At 42.9% G+C, this 24,213-nt stretch overlaps 1 protein-coding gene across 3 annotated transcripts in view; it reads right to left on the bottom strand.

Annotated features, from left to right (window-relative positions):
• Positions 1-22,143, bottom strand: part of ATAD2B (ATPase family AAA domain containing 2B) — a 173,179-nt gene extending 151,036 nt beyond the window's left edge. For all 3 annotated transcript variants that reach the window (XM_084624746.1, XM_084624747.1, XM_084624748.1), the window contains exon 1: positions 21,822-22,143. In XM_084624746.1, coding sequence (XP_084480872.1) covers positions 21,822-21,965 — 144 coding nt within the window. In that variant the 5' untranslated portion in view covers positions 21,966-22,143. The remainder of the gene's footprint in view (positions 1-21,821) is intronic.
• Positions 22,144-24,213: the final 2,070 nt, after the last annotated feature.

The following is a 24,213-nucleotide window of genomic DNA, read 5'->3' as shown; positions in this document are numbered from 1 at the left end:
AACAGAGGCGAGGGACACCATTCCTTACCCATCCTGGCTAATAGTCATTAATGGACTTAACCTCCATGAATTTATCCAGTTCTCTTTTAAACCCTGTTATAGTCCTAGCCTTCACAACCTCCTCAGGCAAGGAGTTCCACAGGTTGACTGTGCGCTGTGTGAAGAAGAACTTCCTTTTATTTGTTTTAAACCTGCTGCCCATTAATTTCATTGGTGGCCCCTAGTTCTTATATTATGGGAACAAGTAAATAACTTTTCCTTATTCAAAAAGAACAGGAGTACTTGTGGCACCTTAGAGACTAACAAATTTATTAGAGCATAAGCTTTCGTGAGCTACAGCTCACTTCATTGGATGCACAGAATGGAACATATAGTAAGAGAGAGAGAGATACAGATACACACATACACAGATAAGTTGGAAGTTACCATACAAACTGTGAGAGGCTAATTAGTTAAGATGAGCTATTATCAGCAGGAGAAAAAAACTTCTGTAGTAATAATCAAGATGGCCCATTTAGACAGTTGACAAGAAGGTGTGAGGATACTTAACTCCTAGTCACTTTCTCCACACCACTCATAATATTATATACCTCTCATATCCCCCCTTAGTCTCCTCTTTTCCAAGCTGAAAAGTCCTAGCCTCTTTAATCTCTCCTCATATGGAACCCATTCCAAACCCCTAATCATTTTAGGTTTCAGAGTAGCAACCGTGTTAGTCTGTATCCGCAAAAAGAAAAGGAGTATTTGTGGCACCTTAGAGACTAACAAATTTATTTGAGCATAAGCTTTCGTGAGCTACAGCTCACTTCATCAGATGCTCAAATGTATGTTCAAATAAATTTGTTAGTCTCTAAGGTGCCACAAGTACTCCTTTTCACTAATCATTTTAGTTGCCCTTTTCTGAACCTTTTCTAAGGCCAGTATATCTTTTTTAAGATGAGGGGACCACATCTGTATGTAGTATTCAAGATGTGGGCGTACCATGGATTTATTTAAGGGCAATAAGATATTCTCCATCTTATTCTCTATCTTTTTTTAAATGACTCTTAACATCCCATCTGCTTTTTTGACTGCCGCTGCACACTGCGTGGATGTCTTCAGAGAACTATCCACGATGACTCCAAGATCTTTCTCCTGATTAGTTGTAGCTAAATTAGCCCCCATCACATTGTATGTATAGTTAGGGTTATTTTTCTCAATGTGCATTACTTTACATTTATCCCCATTAAATTTCATTTGCCATTTTGTTCCTCAATCACTTAGTTGTGTGAGATCTTTTTGAAGTTCTTCACAGTCTGCTTTGGTCTTAACTATCTTGAGCAGTTTAGTATCAGCTACAAACTTTGCCACCTCAGTGTTTACCCCTTTCTCCAGATCATTTATGAATAAGTTGAATAGGATACGTCCTAGGACTGACCCTTGGGGAACGCCACTAGTTACCCCTCTCCATTCTGAAAATTTACCATTTATTCCTGCCCTTTGTTCCCTGTCTTTAACCACTTCTTCTCAATCCATGAAGGGATCCCAGGACAACTTAATTTACAAAAGAGCCTTTGGTGAGGGACCTTGTCAAAGGCTTTCTGGAAATCTAAGTACACTATGTCCACTGGATCCCCCTTGTCCACATGTTTGTTGACCCCCCTCAAAGAACTCTAACAGATTAGTAAGACATGATCTCCCTTTACAGAAGCCATGTTGACTTCTGCGCAACAATTTACATTCTTCTATGTGTCTGACAATTTTATTCTTTACTATTGTTTCAACTAATTTGCCCGGTACTGATGTTAGACTCGCCAGTCTGTAATTGCCAGGATCACCTCTAGAGCCCTCCTTAAATATTGGCGTTACGTTAGCTATCTTCCAGTCATTGGGTAGAGAAGCTGATTTAAAAGGACAGGTTACAAACCATAATTAATAGTTCCGCAATTTCACATTTGAGTTCTTTCAGAACTCTTGAGTGAATGCCATCTAGTCCCAGTGACTTGTTACTGTTAAGTTTCTCAAAAAATTCCAAAACCACCTCTAGTGACACTTCAATATGTGACAATTCCTCAGATTTGTCACCTACAAAAGACGCTCAGGTTTGGGAATCTCCCTAACATCCTCAGCCGTGAAAACTGAAGCAAAGAATTCATTTAGTTTCTCTGAGATGACTTTATCGTCTAAGTGCTTCTTTTGTATCCCGATCGTCCAGGGGCCCCACTGGTTGTTTAGCAGGCTTCCTGCTTCTGATGTACTTAAAAAACATTTTGTTATTACCTTCTGAGTTTTTGACTAGCTGTTCTTCAAACTCCTTTTTGGCTTTTCTTATGACATTTTTACATTTAATTTGGCAGTGTTTATGCTCCTTTTTATTTACCTCACTAGGATTTGACTTCTACTTTTTAGAAGATGCCTTTTTATCTCTCACTGCTTCTTTTACATGGTTGTTAAGCCTTGGTGGCTCTTTTTCAGTTCTTTTACTATGTTTTTTAATTTGGGGTATACATTTAAGTTGAGCCTCTATTATGGTGTCTTTGAAAAGAGTCCATGGAGCTTGCAGGGATTTCACTCTAGTCACTGTACCTTTCAATTTCTGTTCTTAACCAACAATGTGGAATCAAATTTTAAAACTTTAAAATAAAGCAGCGGTTTTGGATCCCAAAATCCTATTAAAATTCAGATAAATCGGTACTAGAGCTCTCCCAAACATTAAATGGACAGCAAGGTCTATACCTTGAATCCACTGAACACTCACGAAATTATAGTCCTATGCCATAGCATGTACAGATGTGACTGTAGGTAATGTGAACTGCCAAAGGTGTGTTCTGGGCAATTACTGAAGTGCACCACTAATGCAAGTCAATCTTAATCAACACTTCCTTTCTGAAATGCCAGGAGTCTCTCTGTGCAACACAGAAGCAGAGTTGCAAGTGAAGTTGCAGCACTTGTTTGAAACTAGCCTGAGTGGTACAGGAGAACAAAGCTGAGTAAAGAAGAAAAAGACTGCAATCCTACCTAAAGCCATTTGATAACTTGCTGTAAACTTAATACCACACCATTATTAAAAACAAAGCAGGTTTTTGCTTAACATAGGCTACAGTAACTTTTAATTATTATTACTTCTAGAGTATTAATTCTTAACCTGTTTTGTGAAAGCTACAAAATACTAGCACCTAACATTAACCTGAGTGTGAGACAATCAAACCCACTCCAAATACGAAAAGCACCAAATTAGATTTGGTGCAAGAGATGTTGCAGTCTATGCAACATTTTTCACCGTGAAACCCTGAAAGCTAGCACAAGGAAAAGACCTAAATTATTTTGATTCCACACACAGTAATCTGAAGCGTTTGGTCCAGGTCCAGTGGGAAAACAACAGGACCCTTTCAAGCTCAGGTGGAGTGAGCTCTCCTCCTCCTACCCATGGGGCCAAGCAGGAGGAAGAGAGCCGACCTCAGGGGCAGGAGGAGGTGGCAGTGACTCAGGTTCAGGTGGAAGAGTCGAGTCAGAAAAATGATTCAACCCTCTCAGGCTCAGATTGGATGGGCCTGGGTCCAGGTCAGACCTAAAAATTAGACCCGAGCAGGTCTCTACGGCCACTAAAGAAACAAGCACTGAGATGGGCTCAAGCTTCAAAATTAAGTCAGCACTGAAACAGCTGTGCAGGCACTAATGCAATGAACAGCCTTAAGACTACTATGAAACTGTGGCACTGGAGCTGGTATCTCGTGCTGATAGCAATGCTGCCACCAGAGTGCAGAGAACACCCACTAAAATATCTTGGTAGTGCCAGTGTGTTGGCTGAAACAATATCGAGGCAACACAGTAGCAGGAACAAAAACTCTGTTCCAAAGCAAAATACTATGAAAATAAACCATGAAATGGTTTGGTTCCAAACCAAAATACCATGAAAATAAACAAGTTCTAAAGTGCATGGAAGCTCATGAGGCCTGAAAAATTTTGCACAACCATACTGGACCTGAGAAGAGGAGAGAAGAGGATACTGAACCTCACTGTGATCCAAAAGAGCTAGAACAATAAAGCAGTCTCCTCCAGGAAGCTCCTTTACCAACTGAAACTAAGGAACTGACTGAAGTTTGGAAGGTGCCGTTTACACACTCTCTAAGAGGAGCACAACGGTCATGCTCTTCACTACTACTGTTGTGCTCAAGAATAAAAACAAAACTTCACAGCTAAGGGAGTTCGGTTAGTCTCATACTAAGGAGCAAAGAGCCAACAATGAGAGTCACGGGTGGTGAGCCAAATTTTCTGCTAATCTAATGCCACTTAAATTAATGGACTAATGCCAGCAAAGAATCTAAGTGTGAGATATGATTGCAAGTTTATAATCCATTTACACTCCTTTTACTTGGATGGAGAAAGGGGAGAATGAAGGGAAACTGAACTTACACCTTTTAAAAAAATATATATAAATACACACATACACACTCACGCATGTGTAGAAGAATGTTTCCTTTCCCACTCTATACTTTTAATCTACAATCACATCAAACACAAAATTCAACAAAAACTGCTCACATGCAGTATTGTTATATTTTCAACTGTATCCTTTCCTTTCAATATTTTTAATTTCTCTTCTGGAGTTCTTCTATCCTGCAGAAAAACATATAGCAAGATCCAGAGGCTAGAAGTTTAAGATAGACAAATTCTGAGTAAAAATAAGGCACAAAACAACGAGGGCAATTAACCATTTGAACAATTTACCAAGAGTAGTGGTAGATTCTCCATCGCTGGGAATTTTTAAATCGAGATTGGATGTTTCTCTAAAGATATGATCTAGTTTAGGGGTTCTCAACAAATTTTTTGGTGGCCTCAACTCTTGCTGGTGGACACTGACAATTTTTCCAAAAATACTTAATTAACTTTAGGGGAAAATAAATAAATAAATATGCACATATACATGTCCAAATCATGGTAATTTATGTAGAGGTTGACTTTTCTGGCAGATTCAATAATAAAAATAACGTACAGTTGTCTCTGTTCTTTACTGGACCTAAACAGAATAGAAACACAAATAAGGTGCTTTGCACATTCTTGTCTTTTTTTTCTTGTTGCTTCTTTTGCTTTTTGGTTGCTTTTTTTAAAGACTTGCTACTGCAAAAAGTAATCTTTGTATGTTTGTTAATATCACTTGGCTACAGCTGCTGTCTGGCTATCCAGAAGTAACCAGTGTTTCCACAGGTTTACTGATTGAGGAAAGTTGCTGATGCAGGACCAGCATATGCTTTCTCCATCAAAGAGGCCTCTGACACGTCTTCTGGTTGTTTCTGAAATCCACAAGCACCACCTTTGTTTTATCTGAACTGCACTTCAACCACAAAACAAATAGTTCCAATGTGATCTAGGCCTGGGCTTGAAAAAATTTACCATTCCCTGGTAAATAAAAAGGATTATGAATTAACCTAGAAGGTCATCATCCACATGGATAATGAAGTCGTCAATGACGACAAGCCTTGACAATTCCAACCAAGTTGATAAGTAACTCAGTTTGCTTAGGAAATCAGAGGTGTAGAAGTAAAGCAACACTATAATTTAATCTCATGATTTTTATTAAGTGGGCACTCTCAATTCAATCTAATTTTGGAATAAGAGTTCTGATACATTTAGGCCATTTATACAATTTGGGAATTTCAGAAGAAGATTCCCATTAGTGCAACTATTGATTCAGCTGCACTGAAATTTGTATAAGTGGACACCCTGGTATAAAAACGGTTTCCATCATGATAAAACCAGCTCTCTCAATCATGTATTTTATGGAATAATATGCCACTCCATTCCCATGTCCTTAACCTGTGGCCACATCCAACACAATGATACTGTTCATATCATTTCAGCAAAACTTGATACAATAGAGTTTTCTACCTATTATTTTACTCCCTTCAACATCTATATTGTCTCCCTCTTCTACAATTCACCATCTTCAGCAACATATTCAATTTCAATATTTTTTAAATTAATTTCTTAACTGATTTCTTAACTACATAGTTTTAAAGGTGTCCAAATTATTTCAATTACTATTTTCTTGTTTCTCATTTTACAAACATCAAATTAACCTCCTGATATTTACTTGTATTAAACAACTAAATATCAGGAAATTTGCTTTGCCGACTGATACTCAAAAGTATCTCTACTTCTGCCTTTATATCTCCCTGAAAGAGATTTATGATTTGTAGATATTAACATTGCTCATGAGACCAATGTTTTTACTAACCTTAGAAAATCTGGGGTCAGTAACCACTGCTTATTTGTATATTCTGAACAGCAATGCAAACGTGCAAAGATGTCTCAGGGTATTGATGAACTGGGCTACTAAAGGATTTTTTTTTATTTAAGATGATTGTAACAAGTGGGGAAGAAAACAAAGAGGTGACCTGCTAAAGAATGTATCTTGTTTCTACCATATCAGACAGGCCTATTATGATGCCCTATTTAGAAGAAAATACTACTTGTTTTTTCTTGAGGGAGGAGGGATGTTCCACTAAATATTATATTATATGGGCTCACTTTCTAAACATTTTTATTCGTCAGACATAAAAAGATATACACTTTTTCCAAAAGAAAGTTCAGATCTATATCTTTTGTATCTGTCCTTGTATACCAATACACTTTAATGACCTATTTGTTTTTTCTGCACCTAGCCTATTGAAACCATCTCAGCCAAAAAAGATACACAAATGCAAATCATTCTCAACTGATGAAGAGTAGGCTAGGAGTGCGGATTTAGGGGGGAAAACTATAACAAAAGTTCTGAATACCATTATCTTCTGGAAGATTAAAAACTTGCAGAGTTCTCCACCATGTTCATACATGTCCCCCCACCCCATCAGCAATTTGAGGTGGAAATCTGGATCTTCAATTTTACATGCTAGGAGAGAAGGAAAGAATTCAAGATTACTCTCTATCATCCACATTTCAGTCTGTTCTTCCTGTTCTGGGTTCAACCTATAACCTTTATAGGGAAGCATTAATAACCTGCTGGAATGGGACTCAAGAGACATGGGTTCAATTTCTAACTTTGAAGCCAATCTGCTGGGTGATCTTGGGCAAGTCATTTCCCTCCCTATACCTCAGTTTAAAAAATGGGGATAAGGATACTGACCTCCTTTGTACAGCACTTTTAGATCTACTAATGAAAGTGAAGTAAGTGCTAGGTATTATTAATTATGATCAACATTGTTATATTTGGGGTCAGACATTTTGACTGAGTCATGGAAAGGTTCCATAGCTTCCCTGAGCTGTTTTCTTGTTTTGTTTTTTGGTTCTTGTATGGTTCCAGATATTCGTTGTTAATTAAATCAATTTAGCCCTGGTCTACACTAGGACTTTAGGTCGAATTTAGCAGTGTTAAATCGATGTAAACCTGCACCCGTCCACACAATGAAGCCCTTTATTTCGACTTAAAGGGCTCTTAAAATCGATTTCCTTACTCCACCCCTGACAAGCGCATTAGTGCTTAAATCGACGTTGCCGGCTCGAATTTGGGGTACTGTGGACACAATTCGATGGTATTGGCCTCTGGGAGCTATCCCACAGTGCTCCATTGTGACCGCTCTGGACAGCGCTCTCAACTCAGATGCACTGGCCAGGTAGACAGGAACAGAACCGCGAACTTTTAAATCTCATTTCCTGTTTGGCCAGCGTGGCAAGCTGCAGGTGATCATGCAGAGCTCATCAGCACAGGTGACCATGATGGAGTCCCAGAATCGCAAAAGAGCTCCAGCATGGACCGAACGGGAGGTACGGGATCTGATCGCTGTTTGGGGAGAGGAATCCGTGCTATCAGAACTCCGTTCCAGTTTTCGAAATGCCAAAACCTTTGTCAAAATCTCCCAGGGCATGAAGGACAGAGGCCATAACAGGGACCCGAAGCAGTGCCGCGTGAAACTGAAGGAGCTGAGGCAAGCCTACCAGAAAACCAGACAGGCGAACGGCCGCTCCGGGTCAGAGCCCCAAACATGCCGCTTCTATGATGAGCTGCATGCCATTTTAGGGGGTTCAGCCACCACTACCCCAGCCGTGTTGTTTGACTCCTTCAATGGAGATGGAGGCAATACGGAAGCAGGTTTTGGGGACGAAGAAGAAGAAGATGATGATGATGAGGTTGTAGATAGCTCACAGCAAGCAAGCGGAGAAACCGGTTTTCCCGACAGCCAGGAACTGTTTCTCACCCTAGACCTGGAGCCAGTACCCCCCGAACCCACCCAAGGCTGCCTCCTGGACCCAGCAGGCGGAGAAGGGACCTCTGGTGAGTGTACCTTTTAAAATACTATACATGGTTTAAAAGAAGCATGTGAAAGGATTACTTTGCCCTGGCATTCGCGGTTCTCCTAGATGTACTCCTAAAGCCTTTGCAAAAGGTTTCTGGGGAGGGCAGCCTTATTGCGTACTTCATGGTAGGATACTTTACCACTCCAGGCCAGTAACGCATACTCGGGAATCATTGTAGAACAAAGCATTGCAGTGTATGTTTGCTGGCATTCAAACAACATCCGTTCTTTATCTCTCTGTGTTATCCTCAGGAGAGAGAGATATCATTCATGGTCACCTGGTTGAAATAGAGTGCTTTTCTTCAGGGGACACTCAGAGGAGCCCATTCCTGCTGGGCTGTTTGCCTGTGGCTAAACAGAAATGTTCCCCGCTGTTAGCCACAGGGAGGGGGGAAGGTTGAGGGGGTAGCCACGCGGTGGGGGGAGGCAAAATGAGACCTTGTAACGAAAGCACATGTGCTATGTATGTAATGTTAACAGCAAGGATTACCCTGAAAGAGTGTAGCCACTGTTTTATAAAATGTGTCTTTTTAAATACCGCTGTCCCTTTTTTTTTTCTCCACCAGCTGCATGTGTTTCAATGACCACAGGATTTTCTCCTTCCCAGAGGCTAGTGAAGCTTAGAAAGAAAAAAAAACGCACTGACGATGAAACATTCTCCGAGCTCATGCTGTCCTCCCACACTGACAGAGCACAGACGAATGCGTGGAGGCAAATAATGTCAGAGTGCAGGAAACCACAAAATGACCGGGAGGAGAGGTGGCGGGCTGAAGAGAGTAAGTGGCGGGCTGAAGAGAGGGCTGAAGCTCAAATGTGGAGGCAGTGTGATGAGAGGAGGCAGGATTCAATGCTGAGGCTGCTGGAGGACCAAACCAGTATGCTCCAGTGTATGGCTGAGCTGCAGCAAAGGCAGCTGGAGCACAGACTGCCACTGCTGCCCCTCTGTAACCAACCGCCCTCCTCCCCAAGTTCCATAGCCTCCACACCCAGACGCCCAAGAACGCGGTGGGGGGGCCTCCGGCCAACCAGCCACTCCACCACAGAGGATTGCCCAAAAAAAAGAAGGCTGTCATTCAATAAATTTTAAAGTTGTAAACTTTTAAAATGCTGTGCTTAAAGTGCTGTGTGGCATTTTCCTTCCCTCCTCCACCACCCCTCCTGGGCTACCTTGGTAGTCATCTCCCTATTTGTGTGATGAATGAATAAAGAATGCATGAATGTGAAGCAACAATGACTTTATTGCCTCTGCAAGCGGTGATTAAAGGGAGGAGGGGAGGATGGTTAGCTTACAGGGAAGTAGAGTGAACCAAGGGGCGGGGGGTTTCATCAAGGAGAAACAAACAGAACTTTCACACCGTAGCCTGGCCAGTCATGAAACTGGTTTTCAAAGCTTCTCTGATGCGTATCGCGCCCTCCTGTGCTCTTCTAACCGCCCTGGTGTCTGGCTGCACGTAACCAGCAGCTAGGCGATTTGCCTCAGCCTCCCACCCCGCCATAAACGTCTCCCCCTTACTCTCACAGATATTGTGGAGCACACAGCAAGCAGTAATAACAGTGGGAATATTGGTTTCGCTGAGGTCTAAGCGAGTCAGTAAACTGCGCCAGCGCGCCTTTAAACGTCCAAATGCACATTCTACCACCATTCTGCACTTGCTCAGCCTGTAGTTGAACAGCTCCTGACTACTGTCCAGGCTGCCTGTGTACGGCTTCATGAGCCATGGCATTAAGGGGTAGGCTGGGTCCCCAAGGATACATATAGGCATTTCAACATCCCCAACAGTTATTTTCTGGTCTGGGAATAAAGTCCCTTCCTGCAGCTTTTGAAACAGACCAGAGTTCCTGAAGATGCGAGCGTCATGTACCTTTCCCGGCCATCCCACGTTGATGTTGGTGAAACGTCCCTTGTGATCCACCAGAGCTTGCAGCACTATCGAAAAGTACCCCTTGCGGTTTATGTACTCGGCGGCTTGGTGCTCCGGTGCCAAGATAGGGATATGGGTTCCGTCTATGGCCCCACCACAGTTAGGGAATCCCATTGCAGCAAAGCCATCCACTATGACCTGCACATTTCCCAGGGTCACTACCCTTGATATCAGCAGATCTTTGATTGCATGGGCTACTTGCATCACAGCAGCCCCCACAGTAGATTTGCCCACTCCAAATTGATTCCCAACTGACCGGTAGCTGTCTGGCGTTGCAAGCTTCCACAGGGCTATCGCCACTCGCTTCTCAACTGTGAGGGCTGCTCTCATCTTGGTATTCATGCGCCTCAGGGCAGGAGAAAGCAAGTCACAAAGTTCCATGAAAGTGCCCTTACGCATACGAAAGTTTCGCAGCCACTGGGAATCACTCACGTGACCGCGCTGATGTCACCTCCTCGCCCGGTATCGCTTTGCCAGGTTCCGGTGCTGCATATACTGCTGGATAATGCGTGTGGTGTTTAATGTGCTCCTAATTGCCAAAGTGAGCTGAGCGGCCTCCATGCTTGCCTTGGTATGGCGTCCGCACAGAAAAAAGGCGCGGAACGATTGTCTGCCGTTGCTCCGACGGAGGGAGGGGCGACTGACGACACGGCTTACAGGGTTGGCTTCAGGGAGCTAAAATCAACAAAGGGGGTGTCTTTACATCAAGGAGTATTTCAGGCAGGACTTCATGGAGGGTTCCAACAAGAAATGGTGCACCTAAGTTATTGTTCTTATTGGAACAAGGAGGTTAGCCTGGCCTCTGATTGATACATGGCTAGATTTACCTCGCTGCACCTTCTCTGTGAGTGACTGCAGTGTGATCTAGAGGAATGAGTCCCCTAGACAGGGGAGGAGGCAAATGAGTACAAAACAAATCTGGTCTATTTCTTGTTTTGATCCACTCCATCTATCTTTTACATCTTTGGCTGGCAGAAGATGATACAGTACGACTGCTAGCCATCCTCATCTCTTTCCTGCCCGGCAGAAGATGGTACAATACGACTGCTAGCAATCCTCATCTCTTGCCTGCCCGGCAGAAGATGGTACAGTACGACTGCTAGCAATCCGTATCGCCTGCCTGCTCACCATAAGATGGTTCAATAGGACTGACTGCAGGACTAAAGAGAATGACCTGGTCAAGTCACTCTAAATTAAGTCCCTGCGCCCATGTCTGTCCAGGCGCTCCCAGCCGACGAGGCCAGGAGCACCTCGGACATGACGATGACGGCTACCAGTCATATTGCACCATCTGCTGCCACAAGGCAAGGGGTTGCTGCTACTGTGTAGCCAAGCCGTACCACGTCTGCCAGCACCCAGGAGACATAGGGTGACGGTTACCTGAGTGGGCTCCATGCTTGCCGTGGTATGGCGTCTGCACAGGTAACTCAGGAAAAAAGGCGCGAAACGATTGTCTGCCCTTGCTTTCATGGAGGGAGGGAGGGAACGGGGGCCTGACGATATGTACCCAGAACCACCCGTGACAATGTTTTAGCCCCATCAGGCATTGGGATCTCAACCCAGAATTCCAATGGGCAGCGGAGACTGCGGGAACTGTGGGATAGCTATCCACAGTGCAACGCTCCGGAAGTCAACTCTAGCCTCGGTACTGTGGAAGCACTCCGCCGAGTTAATGCACTTAATGCACTTAGAGCATTTTCTGGGGGGACACACACACTCGAATATATAAAACCGATTTCTAAAAAACCGACTTCTATAAATTCGACCTTATTCCGTAGTGTAGACATACCCTTAGATTTCCCGAGACTGACAATAGTGTCATCCTCCTGTAATTTGTCAAATTCCTTCAAAACCTCTTTCAATTGCTTTTGTAAATTTAGTGCTTTCTTTTACAGTCTTTTGTAAAATGCTTTCACTTAAGTGCTCTTCATGCTCGGTGCAAATTTAATCATATTTATGGTAGTTGGAAGAAAACAGAGCAACACAGCCTTACTAAAAATTCCATCAAGTGTCACTGGAGAACTAAAGCATAAAGCCTGCTTTTTCCATTCAACCAACCATGAAGGCTGATCATGGATGCCAAATTATTTTTGATCTTCCTCCATGTGCTTGAGGACTGTGTTATGGGTTGCTTCTTTCTCAGAAGCATGCTGAACCACTTATGAGTCAGAAGTTTACAATGTTTGCACCTGAGCTCTCCTCTTTTTCATTTTAATTTGGTTGTCTGAGGAAAACCACAAAGAACTCTCCCTTGTCATAATTGTCCCTGAATATTTGGATGACACATTTAGCTACTTGGACATAATAAATATTCTGTGGTTTTCTTTTCTCACACAGACTCAATAGCATTACATAGGAATAATGACTGCATGTATACATGCAGTCCTTACTTTTCAATTACTTCATATTCACCCATCTATCCTGCATCAGTGTCAATGATTATTTTAATTCTTTAAATTTTCCTCTGTTTATTTAAAGCATCTAGTAGCAAGCTTAAATTTGTCTGGAGAAGTACATTTGTGATAAGAAAAGGAGTACTTGTGGCACCTTAGAGACTAACAAATTTATTTGAGCATAAGCTTTCGTGAGCTACAGCTCATTTCATCGGATGCATTCAGTGGACATTCCTGAATGCATCTGTTGAAGTGAGCTGTAACTCACGAAAGCTTATGCTCAAATAAATTTGTTAGTCTCTAAGGTGCCACAAGTACTCCTTTTCTTTTTGCAAATACAGACTAACACGGCTGCTACTCTGAAACCCATATTTGTGATGAGTGCTTCAATCGTTTATTTAAATTGCTCGCTTTGTGTTAGGTTGAAAGGTGATATTTATTGCATAAAAAAGACTGACTTTCTTACCAAAGTCTTTACTTTCAATCGTTTGTATGCCATAGTCACAGACAAATTGTTCGGTTTTTTGGATGTTGAAGAACAGAAAACATTCCTGATGTTGAACAGCTGCTGGACAGCCTTGGAACTGACTTACATAATGATTGATGCTATGTTTCAATGGTGACTATGGCATCAGAAATACCTTACTTGCAGAATCATCAAAACTTTTTCAATGTTTTGCTCTTCTGCTTCAATAACCAATCTTTAATTTAGTTGCACATTTGATAAATCTGAAGAAGCTTATTTTCTGAACTTTAAAAGAAGCATGAATCCTTTCCCACTCACTACTTCATTCTTGACAGTGTACATCAGAAGAATCATTTTCATTACTTCAGTTTATTCAACTTCTGATTTCCTACAACTTCCTTCAACTTCAGGCATGTCAAGTCATACAGATGTTTACTAATAACTAAAAAATAACTCCTACTCTTTTCAAGTATTGATGAGCAGTTTTGACATTTACTAGTTAGAAAAAGAAACAACCACCTGGTGCAGTGGTGCTCCATTTTTTCGCATATTGGTACCCAAATTTTTATACAGGGACCACCCCATTTACCACTATGAAAAGGGCAGAGTATTTGTAATTACCTGATACCTGTTCATAACCGCCACATTAAGAGCCCCTGGTTTAGTTAATTTAACACCGCAAAAATTGAATAAAAAAAATTAGCCAGTTTTATATTGAACTATGTTATCAGACATCTTTCCCACCTTACAGAAATTTCTAGATTCTATTATCAAAGCATTTGAAATATATATTGAGTTCATGTATTAATTTAAATTTTAAAAAAGGGTGCATAATATATATCATTTGTAAAAGTTCTTTCAGATTTATGATGTAAGATGCTATAGAAATATCATATAAGGTAGACAGCCAAATTTCTTCCTCTCTACTGCTATTGAAACAGCAATGTGTTTGTTGTACGTATTTTAAGTTAGGTCAAGAAACCCTAAAGTGTATGGCTAGGCACTCCTCTTAGCACTTCTATAAATCTAATTAAATAAATAAGCAAAATTATTTGGGTGAAAATCACTGAGCAGGAGGATCGGAGGAATGCTGGGACCTGAAACGTCCATCGCAGTTGGACAGCGACCAGTGGGGCTGCGGGAATTGAGACACTGAGGAGCAAAAGACCTTCCAAAAGTAATGAGGAAGCACGTTAACGTGACAAGACCAGGACCAGGAGACCAGGAAAGTGAGTCAAAGGAAAAGGGAGAGCAAAACAAGAAGCCAGCAAACCAGGGAGAAAATAGCAAAGAAAAAAGGATAGAGAAATATACCTGGAAAGACACATAAGCTCATGGTCCTCTCTCTCTGCTCTAGAAGTGGTGTGAGGGCTTTTACTGCCCAAACTGGGAGTGATATATTTGTAAAATAATATATCACACACTGAAATGACCAGGTCATAGCTACAATCAGAGTAACAGAAGACTAAAGGTCATCCACGCCTAGGTACTGGAAAAGAGCTTTATAAAGATTGATACAGTAATAAATTCAATTACTGGGCTGATCAACAGTTTATCAGTACACAGCTGTTTAGGGCAGAAAGTACAGAACAATATACCACACCCAACTGAAAGTACAGGGGGAACTGCGTGATCAGAACGTAATTACTTGAGCTAATTACCTTGCAGAACCCCAAGCTAAACACAATTCTGGGAAAAAATACCATGGGATCTTTAATGAAAAGTGTCTGTGACCTGTTTTAAGACTCATCTGAAAGATGGCAGCTCCATAAGCAGCCTCCATTAATGCTACACTGGGATACTGGTTTAGTACTTAGAGGAAAGAGCACAACTTACTATATCATCAACACCATTTCCCGAAAGTTATTTGGAGGTCTTATTCACATATTAATTAGGTCTTATCCTGCTTCACTTCTGAGTTCCAAGGAGGTCAAAATCCAGAATAGTATGACTGCAGAATATGACCAGCAGTTTCAAGCAAAATGTGTAATTATTTTTCTATATGAAAATTAGCCATTAGTATGTGACCCAATTCAATTCCCAGATTATCATAAGCAAAATGATTTGGTAGACTGCTTTTGAAAAATTCTATCCCTACATATCCATTTGGGCACATTAAGTGATATAATGTCAAACAGGCTTTATGTATACTAGAATATTGGCAGGAAGTTGACCACTTGGAACAACTGCTCCATTTCCCACTATGCACAGATGTGTGAACACAGTACAGTACTAAGAAACAAATTACATGATTTATTCCTGAATTTCTCATGCCAGGTCTCAAAGTAAGGAACACCACTAAAACAAGAAGAAGAAAAAAAAACAACCTAGCTTTCGTTAAAAAGATGGGTTTCCTCAAGAATCTGCCTTTAACCGAAATCTTTTTTATAACTTCATAAGGATTGTGCAAGTTTTAGCTGAAATACTCCCATTAGCGTTACTAAAACCAGTAAAACGAAGACTAAACTCAGATTTGAAAATACAGGAGCATCTTTAGGAAGGATATTTTTCTTTAAAGAACTTTTAAACAGAAGTGCAAAGCAGTGTCATTTTCTTTTTCCTACGTGACCCGAGATCACTGAATTTTCCAATGTTTTTATTTCAAATACATAGAATAGCCATTAAGAGTCTTAGGCACTGTCAAAAAGGTAACCATCAAAAGGAAATTCCAAACCAACAAGTCCTTACAACTTGTAAAAACAGAACGTCAAGTGAAAAAGGAAAGACAATAATACTCATTAACCCGCATCAAGCGTTTTTCAAAACAAAAATGTTATGTCTTTTGCTATTCTGTTTGAAAGGAAAAAATACTTCTTTAATTTTTACAAATTTGTACGCAAGTTTTAAAACTAATATTTTAAAATTAAAACAAAAACATGTCAAAAATATTTGAATGTGTTTCAACTGTTGACCATTAAAGAGTAGCCATGACTATATACCCTGCAGAATAATCTGTAAAGGTATATTCTCACACCTTTAATGTGGAAAGAATTATTTCAATTAATTTTTATACATTTAGAAATTTGAATCCAGAGATATATATTAATTGTTACAATGAATCATAAAAATGCTGTATAGTGCTTATGTTCCATGTAACTACAGTGCTTTATGTCAATCCCCAGTTCTGTCTGTGCTCCTATTAGCAATTACGTACAACGGAGAGCTCTATGTTGCTACTGAATAATGTTGGCAGTCCTACTTTTAGCTAGGAACTTGTATTACAGTAATCAGAGTGCCCCTCCCTCAAGTAGCTCTTAAAGTACTTTTAATGCTGCCTTGCCTAATTAAATTAGGTTAATCTTATCTAAATTTCTAAAATGTCTAACCAATACAGTGGCATTATTAAAAAACTACAATAATATTAGTTGAGAAATAAATACATGGCTTTTAGTTTTTTGCAACTGCGTTAAAGAATCTCCTCTCAATACTGTAGAGTAAGTTAATGTCAATGTCTAATTAAACCCAATCGTTGCAATCACAATTCCTATATCAGTATCTTAAAGATATCCAAAAATTGGTTTTGTAAATTAACAATAGGAACGCAAACACTTGCATGTATTTTATGGTTAAAAAAATGTTTACTTAAAACGTTTTTTAACAGTTTGAGTGAGGTTCAAAATTGAAGTTCATAAACCTACTTTCATAAAATTATCATTTTGAAAAGTTAGCTGTGATAAGTCTGATAAATTTTGTTCCTGTCAGAATATTTTAATATCAAGCATAAAACACTTGCAAGTCAAATTTTAATAGTAAAATGATAATTCTGTAATTACATAAAAGGCAACCAAACCTCCCATTACTCATAAATTTGTTTTTAAACAAATTAAGTTTAAAAACAATACACCTCACTTCCTCCTCTTTACATTCAAATGTACTAAATACTGCCATTCCATTTCAGAGAATAAAAATCTGATTCCTTGATCTATTAAGCGAGTTGACTTTCTTAATATTTGATCAGTACACAGCACATGTGATTTAGTTGGGAATTGGTCCTGCTTTGAGCAAGGGGTTGGACTAGATGACCTCCTGAGGTTCCTTCCAACCCTGATCGTCTATGATTATATCTGTCTTTGAATCTACCAAATAAATCACCTGAAACACGTTACTCAACATAATACTAACATGTAATATGTTAGACATTTAAATCTCATATATTCCTTTCCCCTAAGTTTGGGTCTTTTCAAGTGTAGCGTCACAAATGTGTGCATATAACTTAATATATTCGAAAATGCCAAGAAAAACCACAAAAGGCGGGGTGAGAGGGGAAAGACATGGAAGAGCAACAAAACAGATAGGTACACCTTATAGCCCTGCATTTATTGTATCAGGTATGGCCAACATTTTTACAGCATACTGTTGGCTCAATTTTAATCCATGGTATGGATCACAAAAATAAATAATCATCATCATCTTAGCAATGCTCCCTGACTGGTATTTGCAAACATATTCAAGAAACAGCATTCCACGGGGATCTCAAGTCAATACTCTTGTGGAAGTAAACTCAGGGTCACAAAGATACAGACAACATTTTTGATTTGTAGAGTGCCTGCAGTCTGCTGCAACCTTTATCTTCCCATTCACCAGACCACCAGTAGAGCTGGGGTTCTCAGATCACATATCTATGGTAGGCTTTAAAGAGACATCATTAAAACGAACTTGAGAAGTAAATGAAACAATGTCTCCAAACCCACATACATGACATGCCAATCCACCCATGTCACCCCCACACTGCAGCTACAACACTGTCTCATAACAGTAAATTTATAAATCATGGGTTGGGGTGGTTTTTTTTAATTTCAGCTATTTTTTCTATATAAATATTGCTGTCTAACTGCCATATTGATTTTGGAACATTTTAAATCACAGAAAATTGGTAGATATTTTTAACATTATTTCATTGAGATCTGAGAGCCTACGAACATAAGAATAACCACACTGGGTCAAGACCAATGTTACATCTAGCCTAGTATCTCATCTTTCTACAGTGGCCAGTGCCAGATGATTCAAAGGGAATGAACAGAACAGAGCAATCATCATGTGATCCATCCCGATGTCCAGTCCCACCATCTGCCTGTCAGAGGCTTCAGGGACCCCCAGAGCATGGGGTGGCATCTCTGACAATCTTGCCAAATAGCCATTGATGCACTTATCCTCCATGAACATACCTAATTCTTTTTTTTAAACTCAGTTACACTTTCGGCCTTCACAACAATCCTTGGCAACAAGTTCCACAAATTGACTCTATATTTAGATGAAGTAGCACTTTCTTTTGTTTGTTTTAAACCTGCTGACTACTAATTTCATTGGGTGACCCCTGGTTTTTGTGTTATGTGAAGGGGTAAATAACACTTCCTTATTCACTTTCTCCACACCATTTGTGATTTTACAGCTCTCTGTCATATCTCCCCCCCTTAGTCATCTCTTTTCCAAGCTGAACAGTCGCAGTTTTTTTAATCTCTCCTAACACGGAAGCTGTTCCATATTCCTAATCACGTTTGTTGTACTTCATTATCAATCTCTTAGACCTTAACATTAACAACAGCTTCCCATACTTAAAGCTACAGTATGAAATGCATACTGAAAGTGAAAATATGTATGCACTAAAAATCTGAAAAGGAAGAAGGGCAAAAGCTTCTAATAAGTTCCGCTAGCTTTTGGCTTATGTTTTTCTAAAGAAAAAAGACCAACACCAACAGTGAATACTTGGAGTGTGCCTGACAATGTAAGAGTGCTCCAATGTATTCCAAAACAAATCCATTAGGTCATGCAAAGATACACACTTGCCTTTAGAAACACTTGATTTGTATAAGTATCTTGGTATGGATATAATGATTTTCAGGACAATTTTACTTACCCTTTTCCCTCACTCCATAACAAGAAAAATCATTTGGATGTGCATTTTAAATCAATAGAAAGGAACACTACAAGTCCCTGGAAAAATCATGGAGCAGATCCTCAAGGAATCCATATTGAAGCACTTGGAAGAGAGGAAGGTGATCAGGAACGGTCAATATGGACTCACCAAGGGCAAGTCATGCCTGACCAACCTAATTGCCTTCTATGATGAAATAACTGGCTCGTTGAACATGGGGAAAAGCTGTGGACGTGATATACCTTGACTTTAGCAAAGCTTTTGATACGGTCTCCCAGAGTATTCTTGCCAGCAAGTTAAAAAAAATATGGATTGGATGAATGGACTATAAGGTGGATAGAAAGCAGTCTAGATCGTCGGGCTCAATGGGTAGTGATCAATGGCTCGATGTCTAGTTGGCAGCCGGTATCAAGCGGAGTGCCCCAGGGGTCTGTCCTGGGGCCAGTTTTGTTCAACATCTTCATTAATGACCTGGATGGTGGGATGGATTGCACTCTCAGCACATTCGCAGATGACATTAAGCTGGGGGGAGAGGTAGATATGCTGGAGGGTAGGGATAAGGTCCACAGTGATCTAGACAAATTGGAGGATTGGGCTGATGAGGTTCAACAAGGACAAGTGCAGAGTCCTGCACTTAGGACGGAAGAATCCCATGCACTGCTACAGGCTGGGGACCGACTGACGAAGTGGCAGTTCTGCAGACAAGGACCTGGAAATTAAAGTGAACGAGAAGCTGGATATGAGTCAACAGTGTGCCCTTGTTGCCAAGATATGTTAGGCTACATTAGTAGGAACATTGCCAGCAGATCACGGGAAGTGATTATTCCCCTCTATTCAGCACTGGTGTGGCCACATCTGGAGTACTGCATCCAATTTTGGGCCCCCATTATAGTGTGGGCAAACTGGAGAGAGTCCAGCAGAGGGTAACAAAAATGATTAGGGTGCTGGGGCACATGACTTATGAGGAGAGGCTGAGGGAACTGGGCTTATTTAGTCTGCAGAAGGGGATTTGATAGCAGCCTTCAACTATCTGAAAGGGGGGTTCCAAAGAGGATGAGGTAGGCTGTTCTCAGTGGTGACAAATGACAGAACAAGGAGCAATGGTCTTAAGTTGCAGTGGGGGAGGTCTAGGCTGGATATTAGGAAAAACTATTTCACTAGGAGGGTGGTGAAGCACTGGAATGGGTTACCTAGGGAAGTAGTGGAATCTCCATCCTTAGAGGTTTTTAAGGCTTGACAAAGCCCTGGCTGGGATCAGTTAGTTGGGGTTGATCCTGCTTTGAGCAAGGGGTTGGAGTAGATGACCTCCTGAGGTCTCTTCCAACGCTAATCTTCTATGATTCTATGATCTTAGTGCTTAGCAGCAGTACACTCCTCTACACAGCAAGCCAGAGAGGGTTAAGCCAAACTTTGGCTCACGCAGTACACCAGGCCCAAGGGACCGGCATACTGGAATGTGTGTGAGAAGCTTTACCAGCCATAACACAGAAAAGAAACAGAGAGCAGAAACTGAAGAGAAAAATCAGATAGAGGGGAAAAAAAGAAGGAAATTAAGAAGAAACAGGAGAGGACTGAAAAAGTACATACGGTTTACAGCGGACACCTAGTCAATAGTGTTCTCTAGTGTCTGTAAACAAAGGGAGGGGGAAAGGGTTTTTAACTTCTCTGGCTGCTATTTCTTTTTTTCTACTTGTCTGTCTCTCTCTTCCTCTTTAGCAGTGAATGGGATGTGGTCCCTTGGTGCATGACTGTCAAACATTTTGACCCTCAGCTGTGTCACTCCTGTATTCATTCAGCCCTAAGTCTTTCTAGATACATTGAGTGCAGGGGCAACCTACAGTGTTTTATGTTTAGAATATGGTTTTCAGATCAGAGCACAATAACCACCAGCAGAAAAGTTGTAATGCAATCAATTTTCTTCCTATCACACAAGGAGCCCCCTCTAATAAATGTTGACAAGGAGAAGCATGTATCTGTTGTCAGCAAATCTTTCCAGAAAGGGTGGAGACAAGCCTCCTGAAATTGGCAGCAGATCTCAATTACAATCTACAAAATGCTAGTTTCATACATTAGGCTGTTGGATTCAGCTGTGAGTAGACCATACAATCAAAGCTCTGATTATAAATCATGTTGGGAAAACAACTAATTAACCAAACAGGCAAAATTATCGTTTTCCCTTGCTTTTCAAGGGAGGGATTAGAACACAGGAGACAGGTTCAAAGCAGGGCTGTCAAGGCTGATGCAGTCAGCGGTCGTAGGTGAGTTGGGGTCAATATGTAAGTTACTGGAGCCCCAGCTCCAAACTTTTGTTTCTTGTTGTCTCTCCAGTGCAGTCCCAGGCGCAGCCAGAGAGGGAGCTTTGCTCCGCTCCTACCTCCCCGGTCCCCTGCCGGGCACAGCAGCAGCTTGTCCGCTCCCCTCTCGCACACAGATGTAGCTAGCCAGCGGCACGAGAACTTTTGTCCCTCTGCTCCCAAGTCTCCCATCACCACCACCACCCCCCCCACGAGCTGTAACCCCTGTCCCCCAACGCTGGCCCCACACACATCCGCCCTCCAGCCCCCTTCTTCACCCCTGGCGCCGCCGTCCCTCTCCCCAGCGGCATCCCCAGCTCAGCTGAGCACACCGGAAAGTAGCCCAGCGCCACCCCTCGGCCCCCCGCAAATCCCAGCCCCGCTCGCCCTCACCGCCCCACCCCCGCACTGCCGGGGGGGGGGGCGGATCCCCTCGCCCCTGCCGCCGGCTCCCCAGTCACTCCCCCACCCCGGGCAGAGACAGCCGCGCCGGTGCCCCCCGCCCCGTCTGCCCAGCCCTGCCTCTACCCCCTGCCCCGCCAGCCCCGACAGAGGCAGCAGCGGTGCCCTCCCAGCCCTTCTCCGGCCCCCGCGCTTCCCTCACCCGGGCCGCCGCCGCCTCCTCCTCTAGCCCGGCCTTGGTGCCTCTCTTGGAGGAGCGGGTCCGGGACGAGATGAAATGGCTGCCGGCCGCGGCGGCCGCCGCTTTGCCCAGGGGGCGCAGGGAGCTCTTCCTGGTGTTCACCATGGCCCCGGCGAAGGCGGGCGCGGGGAGCCGCCGCCGCGGAGGGAGGGCTGCGGGGCGCCTCCTCCCGGGGAGCGGGGCGGCTGGGCAGAGAGACACACCGAGCTCGCCGAGTTCGCCGCCGTCTTCTCGGCTCAGTCACCCACTAACTGGCCGCCATTACTCTCCCTCTCCCTTTCTCTGCTCGGTCTCCGCGAGGCCGCTGGCGGCCGCTTGGGGGCGCTGTGCCGCTGCGCAAGCCCGGCGGCCCCTGCTGGGTACTCTCTAGCACGGCGCCGCGCGCTCTATGGGCCCTGCTCTGCGTGCGGCGGGGGGAGGGGAGGAGAGTGGCTGGCTCAGAGTCAGCCCTAGTGCCCAGAGCTCCCCTGAGGGCGGGGGCTGTGCGTGCCTGCAGCCAAAGGGTGGGGGCGGGGGGATTCCAGCTGCCTGCTGCCATTGCCTGCTCAGGGGTGTGCGGAACAGGCTTCCTGAGACGCCCGCTGCACAGACTCTGAGGCTGTGTGAACAGCAGGGGGAATCATGCCTCGCTCTTTTCAAAGTGCTTTACAAAGGGGCTCAGGAGCACCCTCCCCATTTTGCCAATGGGGAAACTGAGGTACATGGATGGGCGTATACCCGAAATGTCCTGCCTCCCACTCCAGTGTCCTAGTCTATAGATCATCGAACTGCCTCTCCCCATCCAGCCCTTATTTCATTATTTGCATTGCAGTGGCATCTAGAAACCCGAGCCTAGATTAAGACCCTGACTGCTCTATGTGTTGTTCATACACATAAGTGAGCCCTTGCCTCAAAGTAAGACCTTACAGTCTAAATACAGACAGACAAAGGGAGTATTATCCTTATTTATAGATGAGGAAGGAGGCACAAAGAATAAATGACAATGCCATGCAGGAGATTTGAACTTTTGTGTAGCATTGCTGTGTTTTGTGTAGCACTGCTGTGTCTTATCCAAGGGGCGGCTGCATGTCAACCAGGAGAGTGGTGCTTCTGTATAAAGACCAAAACTTGCAAAAATTTAGTCAGTCAAGTAGTTTATTTTAAGTCAATGGAATGACTATATGAATAAATGTTTCCAAGGATGGGACTTCCACCATTTTCTGTGGAAACTATGCCATAGTCTAATAAGTTGCACTATTAAGAAATTCTCTCAATAGTCAGGACAAGTGTACACTACAAAATTAAGTAGGCCTAAGTTATGTCGATGTACAGCCACCACAGTAATTGAATCGGTTAAACATCTCCACACTACAATCCTTGTGTCAGCAGCGCAAGTCCTCACCAGAAGTGCTTGCGTCAAGTTAACTGCCAGTGTGGTGCATTGTGGGACAGTTTCTGAAAGGCAGAAACTGACACTGCATTAACCTAACTACATCGACTTAAGTGCTAACCATCTCGTGGAGGTGGAGTTATTAAGTTGGTGAAGTGAGCGAGCTACATCAGTGGGAGCTATATTTTAGTGTAGACCAGGGTCGGTAACCTTTCAGAAGTGGTGTGCCGAGTCTTCATTTATTCACTTTAATTTAAGGTTTTGCATGCCAGTAATACATTTTAACGTTTTTTAGAAGGTCTCTCTCTATAAGTCTATATATTATATAACTAAACTATTGTCGTATATAAAGTAAACAAGGTTTTCAAAATGTTTAAGAAGCTTCATTTAAAATTAAATTAAAATGCTGATCTTACGCCGCCGGCCCGCTCAGCCCGCTGCCTGCCTGGGGTTCCGTTCACCTAGGCTGGCAGCAGACTGAGCGGGGCCTGCTGCTGGGATCCCGGCCGGCAAGGGGCTGGCAGCCAGAACCCCAGACAGGCAGCAGGCTGAGTGGGGCCGGCGTCCGGGACCCCAGACCAGCAGTGGGTTGAGCAGCTCAGCCTACTGCCACTCAGCCTGCTGCCAGTCTGGGGTTCCGTCCGCCGGCTCCTGTCAGCCAGGGTCCCGGCTGCCAGCCCTGCTCAGCCCACTACTGGCCTGGGATCCCGGCCCTGCGCACATAGAATGGGTACCTACCTTCTCCCTGCTTCTTGCCCATTCTCTTCCTCTCTCTCTCTGCACTGAGCTGAGGGTAGGAGTGCACTGAGCACAGAGCTGCGGGTGAAGGAGCAGGCTGCGGGTTGGGGTGTAGGGTCTGGCCAGGAGCTTGAATAAGGGAGGAGGCTCAGGGTTGGGGCAGGAGGTTTGGGTTTGGAGTGCTTACCTGGGAAGCTCCCATTTGGTGCAAGGAGTGCAGGCAGGAATGGGGGGGGGGTGCAGGAG

The sequence above is a fragment of the Lepidochelys olivacea genome (genome assembly GCF_965140295.1).
Source record: "Lepidochelys olivacea isolate rLepOli2 genome assembly, chromosome: 3".
NCBI classification, from domain to species: domain Eukaryota; kingdom Metazoa; phylum Chordata; order Testudines; family Cheloniidae; genus Lepidochelys; species Lepidochelys olivacea.
This window is presented reverse-complemented; position numbering and strand designations above follow the sequence as displayed.